A 14989-nucleotide genomic window follows, 5' to 3' on the forward strand; every position below is an offset into this window, starting at 1 on the left:
GGTTAGAAGAATAGGGTAGCAGACACTATATGTTAGCTGAAACTCAACACCCATTCCATATCCCTTACAGTTTGCCTTCCTCACCATAGAAAAAAATATGATTTGCCAATTTTCCTTGAGCTAAGGTGGCTGTATGGTAAGTTCTAGTCAAGATATAGACAAGAATTCTGAGAGAGGCTCTAAGAAAGCATTTACTTTTTTGATAATAGAGGGTCAGAAGCATCTGGCAGAGTTTGTCCTAATCTTTCTTCCTACATTGAATGTGTTTATGTTCCACAGGAACAACAGCCATTTTGTGACCATGAGATGACAAACTGACATACTAAAGAGCAGAGTGGAAAGAGAAAATGTTTAGGTCCTTGATGGCACTAATGAGCTACTGAATAAACCCTGTACTGTCTAATTCCAGACTTTATATAGACTCTTATTTACTCTTAACTGGTTTATTGCTACCTGCAAAGAGAACACATTCTCAAGTGACATAAAGCAAGAATGATGGAGGGCAGGAAGGTGATGATGAAAACTTGAATGGGAGCAAGGATTAAAGAAGAGTAGAAAAGGTAGAGTAGATCTGAAAAACACAGAAATAAAAGAAGAGAGAGGTAGAGGCAATTTAATTTTAGGCATATTAACATTGGGGATACCTGAGATGTAAGGTAGATGCAATAAAAAATAATTAGAAAATAGGTCTACAGCTCTAGAGAAATATGGGAGCTGGAAATATAAATGATAAGGAAATATAAATGGTGGCTAAAGCCAGTAAAGTATATTGAATGAAAATGAGAGAGCATATAAAATGAGAAAAGATGACTAGGAATGCAACCTGAAGAGCCACAGCATTTTGATTCAGAGCAAGAGAATGAAGAATGACAAGATAAGCAGGAATAACAGCAAAGGGAGGAGGGAGTTTCAGGTAGGGAATGTTCAAGAGTCAATAATTACAGAAAATTCAAATAGGTATAGAGGCCAGGGAGTCAGAAAGAGAGGAATCAAAAGTGAGGAAGTAAGAAAGTGACACTAATTTATTTTATGAAGTATGGCAATCATAGGAAAGAGAAAGAAAAGATAGCTTGAGAGGAAGAGGTAGGGTTAAGGAAAGGTTTTTGTTACTCTTGTTTCTGGATAAAGAATATCTGAAGCTACTGATAGATCGAGGAAAAGAAATTAACGAAAAGAGAAACCAAAGACTGAAGATTAAATAGGATAGAATATGGTACTGGAAAACACAGCAAAGAATGAGATCAGGAACACAAATAAGCATTAGCCTTAGACGAAAGGGATGCACCGCTGAAAAGAGGTAAGTCTTGAAGGTAGAGGGGAAGAAGTTGAAAATGGTCATGTCTAAAAGCTCATGTTTCCCCACTATGTAATAGACAGTCATCTCTGGCAGGTGTAGGAGGCTTAAGAATAAATGGTCTGTAATACCTCTCCTGGGGAACAGAATAGGAAACCACCTAAAGGAACCAGTAGGATTACTAGGTAGCACTGGGGTGCCTTGTAGAATATGGTCCTCTTAAATAGAAATGTTTTTGGACATTTAAGAGGAGTTGACATTAATAAAACAAAGAGACAAAACCAAGCCCAAGTGTCATAAAATATGGATATTTTATTCCAGCTCTGGGGAATGAAAAAAAAGGGGAACACATTCTTTTTGCACACCATTCTAATTTAGCTGACATTAATTTGAAAAAGCTAAAGCAAATATGTATATGTATCTGTATAAATATTTATATATACACATACATATTTCATCAGTGTTTATATATTTACTCTATTTTTGTTTTTTAATAAACACCCTTAAAAATCATTAAATGCATCCCAATACTTCTGCCTCTTCATCAATCATTTAATACTGTTTGGATTAAATTCACAGTTTGTGTTTTAATCCCTTATGTGATTGGTCAAACTGTACATTACATTAGAAGATGTGAGGGAAAAACTTCGTTTAAAAGTTATACCCTAAAAAAAAAAAAGTTATACTCTCTGTGTCACGGTTACCCTTTACATGATTTTTTCATCATCGTTTTCAACTTCGCACATCTTGTAGTTCTCTACGCAGACTATTTCAGCTTCTAGTGCTGTACATATCTACATCTTCTGGATGGGACTGCCCGTGATCCATGAGCTTGGGGTCAAGCATAAACTGTGTAGCACCTGATAAAGCATTAAAACGAAAAAAAATTAGTCATTCATTTTACAAATGTATTGTTGGTACTGGGAATACAGCAGTGAATAAAACAAATAAAAATCTCTGTCAATATGACCTAACATTTAAGTTTGGCAACAGACAATAAATTAAGTAAAAGATATTATCAGATGGTGGTAAGTGCTATGCAAAAAAATAAAACAGGGAGGGGCATATAGAGCACTTGGGTGACTTACAATTTTAAACAGGGTGGCCTTAAAAAAAAGGTGGTAACTGAGCAAAGAACTGAAGGAGGTGAGGGTGTGTGCCCTGTAGATATCAGAGGAAAATGCCTTGAAAGTATAAGGGACCTGAGGCATGTCTGAGGAACCACAAAATGGTCAGTATGACTGGAACAGAATAGGTAAGATGTGGTGATGGTGGGTGCAATGAGAGTGATAGGAGACATGATCAGATAACAATAGAAGGCTAAGCCATATAGGTCCATGGTAAGGTGTTTCTCTCTTATTTTAATGCTAGATGGACAGTTTTGAGAAGAGAAGTGACATGATGTTTTATTTTTTTATAAGATCACTCTTGGGGCACCTGGGTGGCTCAGTCAGTTAAGCGTCTGTCTTTGGCTCAGGTCATGATCCCAAGGTCCTGGGATCGAACCCCATGTCGGGCTCCCTGCTCAGTGGGGAGCCTGCTTTTCCCTCTCCTCTGTGCTTGTGCTCTCTCTCGCTATCTGTCTCTCTCTCAAATAAGTAAAATCTTCAAAAAAAAAAAAAAATAAAAGATCACTCTTGTCTGTAGGGAGAAGAGACTACAGGGAAATTAGGGTGGAAGCAGGGAGACCAGTAGCAATGGAGATGGTAAAAAAAAGACTGGATTCTGGATAACTTCTGAAGGTAGAATGGGCAGGATTTCCTAAGTGGACTGAATATGTTATGTGAGAGAGACTCTAACTTAAGAAACTGGAAGGATGGAGTTGACATTTACTGTGATAGGGAATAATGTGGGAGAAGCATGTTTGGGGGAAGGCAAGATAAGTGTCAAGTTTTGGATGTGTTAAATTTGCATTGCTAACTAGACATCTGAGTACAAATGTTGAGTCATCTGTTGGAAATGTGAGTCTCTAGAGCTCAGGAGAGGCCTTTGGCTGCTTTATAAATTTTAGAGTACTAATTTACATATGGCATTTAAAATTATCTATGAGATTATCTAGAGCATCAGAGAAGAGGTCTAAGCAATGAGTCCTTTGGATACTCCATTTTTTTTAATTTAAGAAAATAAGGAGAATGTATCAGAGAAGACAGAAGGAACAGCCAGTCAGTGAAGTAAGAGAACCAAGAGCAAGTGGTATCCCACAAGCCAAGTGAAGAGATCTGTTTCAAGGAAGAGGGAGTAATCACCTGTGTTAAAAGTTACTGATGAATCCATGGAGATGGAGATTGAAAATGGACTGGATTTGGCAATGTGTAGATCATTGGTGATCTTGATAAACTGATAGTGTGCCAGGCAAGATACTACATTATTTTCATGCATTATCTCACATTACCACCATAAGATAGATAGTATTTTTATATTATCCTTGTTTTATAGGTAAGGACTTTTTAATTTACAGAGGTTAAGAAAATTGACCAATCTCACTTAGCTGATAAATGGAGCCAGGACTGAATCCAGGTTAGTTTGACTCCCTAAAACAACAACGCTGACTCTTGTAAAATGGGGGCTAGAGTAGTAACAATGTCACACAAGTATTTTAGTATTCAGTATAATAATACATACAAAGTGTTGCATATAATACCCTGTGCATGGTAAGTAGGCAAGAAACAACTATTTTTATATTTACTTTGTGATGTAAGATTAAAAATATTTTTTCAGAAATTTGCTTTTATTTTAAGTGTTTTTCAAAATCTGATTGAAAATAATTTAGTTATATTTGGGAAACATATCTTTTTCCCATAGAGGAATTTAATTTCCAGTTTTATGATGAAAACAAAGGGGAGAAATAGATTTACACACAATGATTTATTTTACGCCTATCTCTTCAGAAACTTTTCTTTTTTTTAAGATTTTATTTATTTATTTGAGAGGAGAGAATGAGAGAGAGAGCATGAGAGGGGGGAGGGTCAGAAGGAGAAGCAGACTCCCTGCTGAGCAGGGAGCCTGATGCGGGACTCGATCCCGGGACTCCAGGATCATGACCTGAGCTGAAGGCAGTTGCTTAACCAACTGAGCCACCCAGGCGCCCCCAGAAACTTTTTCTATTTCATAAAGTGTGATATACCTATATGTAACTTCACTACCACATATGTTTAAAAAAACCCAGATCATAAGTAATCACTATCCATACACTGATATAGTTCTCCATAGGATAGAATACTTTTTTTTTTTTTTTTAGGATATTAATTCTTAATATGGGGTCCCTTTGGGGGTCTATGGATAGAATTCATGTGATCTATGAATTAAGTGTAGGAAATTTGTCTTCATTTTCATTAACCTTGGACTGAAAATGAACATTTTCTTCAGTAATGAGTGGAGGCAAAACCACAGTATTATTAGGAGGACCTTAGATTTTGTCACTAACAGAAATCACAAATATTTTCATATCATGTTGCAGTTGCAAATATTTTGAAATATTTATACTTATCACTACTTCAAAACTATGGCTTTTATTAGATCTGTTAGGTACTGTTGTTTAATACATTTAAAGAAGCACATATATTACCATGTATTTTGTTTTATCCACTTAAAAGCATTATTCTGAGAAGGGGTCCATCACACACAGGAAAGATTAAGAAACTGGTTCTGCCAGCTTCTTTCACAAATGTATTTTTACTGCCACCTGGTGGAAGTCTTTGCTCAGCACAAGTGAAAAGTGTCCTAGGAAATAGTTTCCTTCTCCATCAAACATATTATAGTAAGCATATGACAATTATTTTATATAAGTCTGAATGTACCTAATTTGCTCAACAATGCCCATCAGTTGACTAAGTTCTCTAACACTTCTACTTACTTCCTTAATACATATTCTTGTCCAAAGTCTAGTCAAAACTTCAGCTCACCCAAATTTGAAATGCCCCATTGCCTTTAGATCTCTACCTTTCAAAATTTTTTGAAAGGCTTCAGAATTTTAATTTATCCATAGCTTATGTCAGACATTATTAACTAGAGGAATATGCATAGAGAATTACCTGTGGAGCTTTTCCTAGAATCCACCTGCTTAGAGGCCTCATCTCTGAAGATTTTAATTGGGTAGAGTGAATTTTAGAAAACAAACAACTCCAGTAACTGTAACATGGATCCCTCTAGTTTAGAACCACTTAGCCTAGGTCATTTGTTTTCTGCCTTTTAAAAAAGATTCATCTCCTGCTTTTCTGAGTAACTAAGGGTTACACCTTTCCTCTTAGAAATTTCTTCACCCCTTAAACTGATCAAGGGCTTTCTCCTCCCAAAAGATTAGCAGTAATAAAACTCTCCTTGAATCTTTTTTTTTTTTTAAAGATTTTATTTATTTATTTGACAGAGAGAGAGATAGTGAGAGCAGGAACACAAGCAGGGGACTGGGAGAGGGAGAAGCAGGCTTCCTGCCGAGCAGGGAGCCCGATGTGGGACTCGATCCCAGGACCCTGGGATCATGACCTGAGCCAAAGGCAGACGCTTAACGACTGAGCCACCCAGGCGCCCTCTCCTTGAATCTTAATCCCCTAACCCATTAGAATGCTTTTCTTTGTACTTTATCATATTTTTAATCTTTCATAAAAAGCTGTTTTTACACTTAAAAGTTTTTTAGAAGACTTTTTAAAAAGCTGGTGTTATCTTGTTGTGATGAGCATCGGGTGTTTGTATGGAAGTACTGAATCACTATATTGTACACCTGAAACGAGTACACTGTATGTTAACTAACTGGAATTTAAATAAAAACTTAAAAGCTGGTGTTACAACAAACAGGAAAGAATAAAGATGTTTAAAGTCATAAAATAACAATAAATTATTATCTTAAATAGCCATTGTGTGACATCTATTCACTGATAATTTAGTTTATACATTATTTATATTTTGAGCAAGTTAGATATAAAAAATGGGACAGATCACTAATAAATTTCGAAGTTAGGATTTTAAAAATTCTATTTTTGTTTCTTTGTATAAAATTGATATTCAGCATTCAGCTTATAAGTAATTGAAATACTTATACTAGACACTGCAATATGTATGAAGGCAGCCACAGACAATACATAAATGAATGAGTGCAGCTGTATTCCAATAAAACTTTATTTATAGACACTAAGATTTGAATTTCACATAATGTTCTCTTGTCACAAAATACTTCTATTTTTTTTTCAACCATTTAAACCATGTAGGGTGCCTGGGTGGCTCAGTCGTTAAGCATCTGCCTTCAGCTCAGGTCATGATCCCAGGGTCCTGGGACTGAGCCCTGCATCGGGCTCCCTGTTCCACAGGAAGCCTGCTTCTCCCTCTCCCACTCCCCCAGCTTGTGTTCCCTCTCTCGCTGTGTCTCTCTGTCAAATAAATAAAATCTTTAAAAAAAAAAAAAAAGTAAATAAACCACGTAGAAACCATTCTTGGCTTGTGAAATTTACAAAATAGATGGTGAGCCAGATTAGGCACAAAGGCCATAGTCAGCCAACCTCTGCTTTAGAGGTACATTAATCCTGTGAGAATATGAGAGATTTTATTCTTCTTTCAAAGAGGTCCATGTCACCAAATTTCCAAATTTGTTATTCCTAAAATAACATAATTTTTACTATAAATGTATATGAATGACAGAGAACTACCAAGCTCATATTAAGAGCCATAATATATAACTGGATAGTATACCCAACATATTCTGTATGGTGGTAAATGGTAGCTATGGCAAGGCTCTCTAGCTAAATAGTGTGCTCCCAAAGCTTGCTCAATGGAAATACTTGTTTATCTGCAAAATGGCTAATTACTCTGGGCAAATGATATTTTCTAACACTCACTGAGAATTTAGCATGTGACTGACATTGTACTTTGTGCTTTACATGCAGCATCTCATTTAATCCTCACAACTATGTGAGAAAAACACTATTATTTTTCTCCCCTTTATGGATTAGAAGACAGGCTTGAGATATTAGATAATTTGTCCCTAGTAAGAGAACTAGCAAATGTTGGATCTAGGATTCAGTTTCAGGTCTTACTCTTAAATCTGTGCTCATAATCACTACTGTTTTCCATGTCTTGGACCTTTGGGATTGCATGTGAAATGTGGAAATGATAAATCCCAAAAGTATTCTGTATAATCAATTCTGAATGATATAAGACAAGGATGAACAGTACTGGCATATTTCTCTCCTTTACATGTGAACTCAGAATGTTTTTCACATACTACATTACCCATGACAAGTGGCTAAAGGGTTCTGGAATACACATGTGTGAAGAAAAAACATGGGCTCACAATAGTTTGCTCCCACTGATAAGCTGTAACGTGTTTCATCTCCACAAAGATATTCTTTAATTGACAGATATTTAGAAAATTGACAGAATACATTATATACTTGTGGGAATATGGTGAACTGTGGATTTTCAGAGTCTAAAACCTGCAAACCATTCTAGAACAGAGAAAGGGGAAGATGGCGGCAGAGTAGGAGGACCCTAGGCTCACCCTGTCCCATGAATAAACTAGGTAACTATTAAATCATCCTAAATCACAGAAATTGACATGAAGACTGGCAGAACAAACTCCACAACTAAAGGCAGAGAGGAGGCCACATCAAAGAAAGTAAAAGGTGTGGAGACTAAGGTTTGGGAGAGAAACAGATGATGGCCACTATGGTGGGCAGGAAGCTACTGTCTTAGATAAGGGTGACAGACAAACACACAGAGGAGTGCACAGGGAAAACGAATCCCCCATAGCAACTGGCTTAGAAAGTGAGAGGGGCCAAATTTCAGAAGTGCTTGCAACCAGCAGGGCTTAAAGCCGGAGTTCTGTATGTTAGTGGGCAGGGCTTGGGAGAGCCTGGAAGCATTGGAGCTGCTCTTGGAGACAAGGTAGAGCAAACAGCCTGTGGACATAGTGGAAACAGCGATCTGAAGAGCATCTGGGAGCAGAATGCAGTGGTTATTTGCTCATCTCAGAGCATGTCCCAGAGAGGCAGCATTCACAAAGAGACACCTCAGAACAAAGGAACTGTCAGGCATCAATTACCTTCCCAGCCCTTCAGCACAAACACAGAGCCATCTGCAGGAACCAGCACAGCCTCCACACTACCTAACTTGGTTACACCAAGGAAGTGCCCCTCCTAGTCACACCTGCCTCAGCCCCAGTGCAGCGGGCCCCTTTGTGCAGAAGACCAGCCCAAACCCCTACCCAAACATGTCTCCCAACCAGGGAGATCTGCAGGGCCTTGGTTCTGTAGGTGGTGGCAACAGGTCTCATTTCAAAAGCAGACCAGAGCACAACTAGTTAAAACTTGCCACGTTCAGGCCAAGGACCAAACACTGCCCACAATAGGCAAAGAAAGCCTCTGCAAGCAAATGACCTGAAGAATAAAGTGGCCAGGACACAATAATAGAACACATGCAGCACATATTAGAGACATTCCTGGAAGCACCAGGCACTGGGGAATAGGAAACACTACACTAGATGGCACTATAAGATGTCTTCTTCATAAAGCCATTATCCCCCAGAACAGGAGACAGAGCTGACTTTCCTAACACAGAGAAGCAGACACAGAGACCTAGACTAAATGAAAAGACAGAGGAATTTGTCCTAAATGAAAAAACAGGACAAAACATGACCAGAGACCTAAGTGAAAGAGATATAAGTAACATGCCTGATAGAGAATTTAAATTAAAGATCAAAAGGACACTCACTGGAATTGAAAAAAATAGCATAAGATATAAATGAGACTCTTAAAACAGAAATAAGGAATAACAGAGTAGAGATACAGAGCTCAATAAACAAAATGAGAAAACCCACTTGCTGGAATGAACACCATGCTAGAAGAAGGAAAGGAATGAATTAATGACCTAGAAGACAGAGTAATGGAAAGTAATCAACCTGAAAAAAAGAAAAAAAAAATACAAAACAAGAATAGACTTAGAGAACTCAGTGACTCCATCAAATGTAATAATATTCATATTATAGGAGTCCCAGAAGTAGAAGAGAAAGAAAAGGGGATAGAAAATTTATTTCAGAGATAATAGATGAAAACTTCCCTAATCTGGGGAAGAAAACAGATCCAGTAGGCACAGACAACGCCCAACAAAATCAACAAAGCAGATCCACACCAATATAATTAAATGGCCAAATGCAGTGATAAAGAATAAAAAATTAAACAGTAGATAATTACATACAAAGGAAACACCATCAGGCTATCAAGGGATTTATCTGCATAAACTTTGCAAGCAAAAAGAGATATGGGCAAAATCTGCAGCCAAAAATATTCTATTCAGCAAGGCTTTAATTCAGAATACAAGGAGACATAAAGTTTCCCAGACAAACAAAAACTAAGGAGTTCATGACCACTAAACCAGAGCTGCAAGAATATTAAAGGGGACTCTGAGTGGAAAGGAAAGATCAAAAGTGACAGAATACAGGTAGGAAACACAAAAGCAGCAAAAGTAAATATTTCTCTAAAAATCAGACAAGGAACTCACAAAATTAAAAGATAGAAAATACGAAACCATATAGTTAACACACAGAGAGGAGAGGAATAAAGAATGGGTCCAAACCATTAAATAATATAGAGTTATACGCAGAAGATGTTATATATAAAATTGATGGTAATGACATAACAAAAACCAGTAATAGATATGCAGAAAATAAAAAGAAATCCAAATACATCACTAAAGAAAACCAGCAATCCACAGAAGACAGAAAGAAAAGAAAGGATCAGAGCAAATAATCAGAAACAACCATAAAATAGGGAATATATTGGCAATAAATACATATCTAACAATCATTAGTCTGAATGTACATGGAATAAAAGCTCCAATCAAAAGACATGGGGTATCAGAATGGATTTAAAAAAAGACAAAACCCATCTATATAATGCCTAAAAGAGACTCATTTTAGACCTAAAGATACTTGCACATTGAAAGTGAGGGGACGGAGAAACATCTAACATGCAAATGGATGTCAAAAGAAAGCTGGAATAACAATAGTTATATTGGACAAAACAAACTTTAAAACAAAGACTGTAAGAACAGTCAAAGAAGGGCACTATATAACCATAAAGGGAACATTTCAACAAGAATATAGAACAATTGTATATATTTATACACCCAACATGGGAGCACCCAAATACATAAAACAGTTAATAACAAACATAAAGGAACTAAAGGAAAATAATCTAATTATAGTAGGGGACTTGAACATCCCATTTACATCTATGGACAGATCATCTAAGCAGAAAATCAACAAGGAAAAAATGGCTTTGAATGACACACTGGACCAGATGGACTGAACAGATATATTCAGAATATTTCATCCTAATTCTTTTCAAGTGCACATGGAATACTCCCAAGAATAAATCACATATGAGACCACAAAAATTTTTTTAACAAACTGAAAAAAATTGAAGAATACCATGCATCTCTTCTGACCACAACACTATGAAACTAGAAGTCAACCACAAGAAAATATCTGGAAAGTCCACAAATACATGGAGGTTAAATAACATGCTACTAAACAATGACTGGGTCAACCAGGAAATAAAGAAGATATAAAAAAGAAACAAAAATGTTGGAGAGGTTGTGGTGAAAGGGGAACCCTCTTACACTGTTGGTGGGAATGCAAGTTAGTACAGCCACTTTGGAAAACAGTGTGGAGATGCCTCAAAAAATTAAAAATAGAGCTACCCTATGACCCAGCAATTGCACTACTGGGTATTTATCCCAAAGACACAGATGTAGTGAAAAGAAGGGCCATATGCACCCCAATGTTCATACAGCAATGTCCACAATAGCCAAACTGTGGAAGGAGCCAAGATGCCCTTCAACAGACAAATGGATAAAGATGTGGTCCATATATACAATGGAATATTACTCAGCCATCAGAAAGGATGAATACCCAACTTTTACAACATCATGGATGGGACTGGAGGAGATTACGCTAAGTGAAATAAGTCAAGCAGAGAAAGTCAATTATCATATGGTTTCACTTATTTGTGGAACATAAGGAATAGCATGAAAGACATTAGGAGAAGGAAGGGAAAAATTAAGGGGCGGAATCGGGGGGAGAGATGAACCATGAGAGACTATGGACTCAGAAACAAACAGGGTTTTAGAGGGGAGGAGGGTGGGGGGATGGGGGAGCCTGGTGATGGGTATTAAGGAGGGCACGTACTGCATGGAGCACTGGGTGTTATATGCAAACAATGAATCATGGAACACTACATCAAAAACTAATGATGTACTGTATGGTGACTAACATAATAATAATAAAAAAAATAACATACTTTCTGTGTTCAAAACAGAAGTTCAAAACTTTTGGGACACAGAAGTAGAGGTTCTAAGAGGGAAGTTTATAGCAATACAAGCCTACATCAAGAAGAAAAAACTGAAACAAGCTAATCTTACACCTAAGGAGCAGGAAAAGAAAAACAAACAATACCTAAAACCAGAAGAAAGAAGGACATGATAAAGATCAGAGCAGAAACAAATGATACACAAACTAAAAAAAACAAACACATAATACAAAGGGTCAATGAAACCTGGTTTCTTTGAATGAGGTGGTTCTTTGAAAAAATTGATAAAATTGATAAATGTCTAGCCAGACTTATTAAGAAAAAAAAATGGGAAAGAACTCCAATAAATAAAATCATAAATGAGAGAAGAGAAATAAAACCAACACCACAGAAATACAATTATAAGGGGGCGCCTGGGTGGCTCAGTTGGTTAAGCGACTGCCTTCGGCTCAGGTCATGATCCTGGAGTCCCGGGATCGAGTCCCGCATCGGGCTCCCTGCTTGGCAGGGGGTCTGCTTCTCCCTCTGCCCCTCCCCCCTCTCATGTGCTCTCTCTCTCTCATTCTCTCTGTCTCAAATAAATAAATAAAAAAAATCTTTAAAAAAAAATAAAAAAAAAAAAAAAAAAAAAAAAAAAAAAAAAAAAAAAAAAAAAAAGAAATACAATTATAAGGGAATATTATGAAAATCTATATGCTGACAAATTGGTCAACCTAGAGGACATGGATAAATTTCTAGAAAAGTATAAACTACCAAAACTGAAACGGGGAGAAATAGAAAATTTGAATGGACTGATCACCATAAACAAAATTCAATCAGTAATCAAAAAAATCCCAAACAAACAAAAGTCCAGGACGAGGTGGCTTTACAAGGGCATTCTACCAAACAGTTAAAGAAGAGTTAATACCTATTCTTCTTAAACTATTCCAAAAAAAATAGAAAAGGAAGGAAAACTTCCAAATTCATTCTCTGAGGACAGCATTACCCTGATACCAAAACTAGATAGAGACACCCCTAACAAGGAGAACAACAGTTCAAACATCTCTGATGACCAAAGATGCAAAATTCCTCAACAAAATGCTAAGAAACCTAATCCAAAAATAAAAATCATTCATCACAATCAATTGGGATTTATACCTGGGTTGCAAGGGTGGTTTATTTTTCACAAGTCAATTAACAGATTACATCACATCAATGAGAGAAAGGATAAGAAACATGTGTTCATCTGAATAGATGCAGAAAGAGCATTTGACGAAGTACAACATCCATTCATGATGAAAACTCTCAACAAAGTATATTTAGAGGGAACAAACATCAACATAGTAAAGGCAATATATAAAAAACCCACATTAACATGATAATCCATGGGGAAAAACTGAAAGCTTTTCCCCTGACAGGACCAAGAAAAGGATATCCACTCTCACCACACTGATTCAACATAGCACTGGAAGTCCTAGTCACAGCAATCAGACAACAAAAAGAAATAAATGACAACAAACTGGTAAAGAAGTAAAACTTTCACTCTTTGCAGCTGACATGATACTATATATAGAAAACCCAAGAGATCGCACAAAAAAAATGCTAGAACTGATAAAAGATTTCAGTAAAGTCGCAGAATACAAAATCGAAGTACAGATATCTGTTGCAATTTCTGGTACACCAATAGTGAATGAGCAGGAAGTAATTAAGGAATCAATCCCATTTTTGAATGCACTAAAAAGAGTAAGATAGCTAGGAATAAGCTTAACCAAAGAGGTGAAAGATGTGTACTCTGAAAACTATAGAACACTTATGAAAGAAATTGAAGACAACACAAAGAAATAAAAAGACATTTCATGCTCATCGATAGAAGTACAGATATTGTTAAAATGACTACACTACCCAAAGCAATCTACATATTTAATGTAATCCCTATCAAAATACCACCAGCATTTTTCACAGAGCAAGAACAAACAATCCTAAAATTTGTATGGAATCACAAAAGACCCTGAGTCACCAAAGCAATCTTGAAAAAGCAAAGTAAAGCTGGAGGCATGATAATTCGGACTTCAAATTGTATTACAGAACTGTTGGGGCGCCTGGGTGGCTCAGTCATTAAGCGTCTGCCTTCGGCTCAGGTCATGATCCCAGGGTCCTGGGATCGAGTCCCACATCGGGCTCCCTGCTCGGCAGGAAGCCTGCTTCTCCCTCTCCCACTCCCCCTGCTTGTGTTCCTGCTCTCGCTATCTCTCTCTCGGTCAAATAAATAAATAAAATCTTTAAAAAAAATTGTATTACAGAGCTGTAGTATTCAAAACAGTATGGTAAAGGCACAAAAACAGACATACAGATCAATGGAACATAATAGAAAACTCAGAAATGAACCCAAAACTATATGGTCAATTAATCTTCGACGAAGCCGGAAAAAATAACTAGTGGGAAACAGTCTCTTCAACAAATGGGGTTGGGAAAACTGGAAAGTAACATGTCAAAAAGTGGATACTAGGACCACTTTCTTACACCATACACAAAACGAAAGTCAAAATGGATTAAAGACCTAAATGTGAGACCTGAACCCCTAAAAATCCTAGAAGAGAGCACAGGCAATAACGTCTCAGAAATCGACCGTAGCAACACTTTCCTACAAAGGTCCCCTGAGGCAAGGGAAAGAAAAGCAATAATAAACTACCAGGAGTAAATCAATATAAAAGCTCCTGCACAGGGTGCCTGGGTGGCTCAGTTGGTTAAGCGACTGCCTTCGGCTCAGGTCATGATCCTGGAGTCCCAGGATCGAGTCCCACATTGGGCTCCCTGCTCGGCAGGGAGTCTGCTTCTCCCTCTGACCCTCTCATGCTCTCTCTGTCTCATTCTCTCTCTCAAATAAATAAATAAAATCTTTAAAAAAAAAAAAAAGCTCCTGCACAATGAAGGAAATAATCAACAAAACTAAAAGGCAACATACTGAATGGTAGAAGATATTTGCTAATGACATTGCCAATAAAGGTTTAGTATCCAAAATATATAAAGAACTTATACAACTCAAAACCTTAAAAACAAAAAATCTAATTAAAAAATGGGTAAAAGGAGGGGGGAAAGATGGCGGAGGAGTAGGGGACCCTATTTCAACTGGTCCCTGGAATTGAGCTGGATATCTACCAGACCACTCTGAGCACCCACGAAACCAGCCTGAGATGTAAGAAGATCTGGATCTCTACAAACAGAATATCGCAGGCAGTTGGTTTTGAGGTACGAAGCGGAGAGCCGTGATTCTGTGGGCAGACATCGGAGGATAAACGGCAGCGGGAGGGTGCCTGGCCGTGGGGATCCTACACCACGGGTGAGTGACAGCCTCGCGCGCTGCGGACGGGGCACAGACTCGCAGACCGGTGGCGTCGGGAAAGGACTTTAGGGCAGCCCCCAGGGT

General features: G+C 37.5%; 1 protein-coding gene across 3 annotated transcripts in view; it reads right to left on the reverse strand.

Annotated features, from left to right (window-relative positions):
- Positions 1–736: 736 nt before the first annotated feature.
- The window catches only part of APOOL (apolipoprotein O like), a 130695-nt gene continuing 116442 nt past the window's right edge, over positions 737–14989 (reverse strand). The window contains exon 8 of one of the 3 annotated variants that reach the window (XM_032387882.1): positions 737–2154. In XM_032387882.1, coding sequence (XP_032243773.1) covers positions 2066–2154 — 89 coding nt within the window. In that variant the 3' untranslated portion in view covers positions 737–2065. The remainder of the gene's footprint in view (positions 2155–14989) is intronic. The other 2 variants (XM_032387881.1, XM_032387880.1) reach the window with 2 other exon arrangements.

Source organism: Phoca vitulina, unplaced genomic scaffold (genome assembly GCF_004348235.1).
Source record: "Phoca vitulina isolate PV1807 unplaced genomic scaffold, GSC_HSeal_1.0 scaffold51, whole genome shotgun sequence".
Lineage (NCBI taxonomy): Eukaryota > Metazoa > Chordata > Mammalia > Carnivora > Phocidae > Phoca > Phoca vitulina.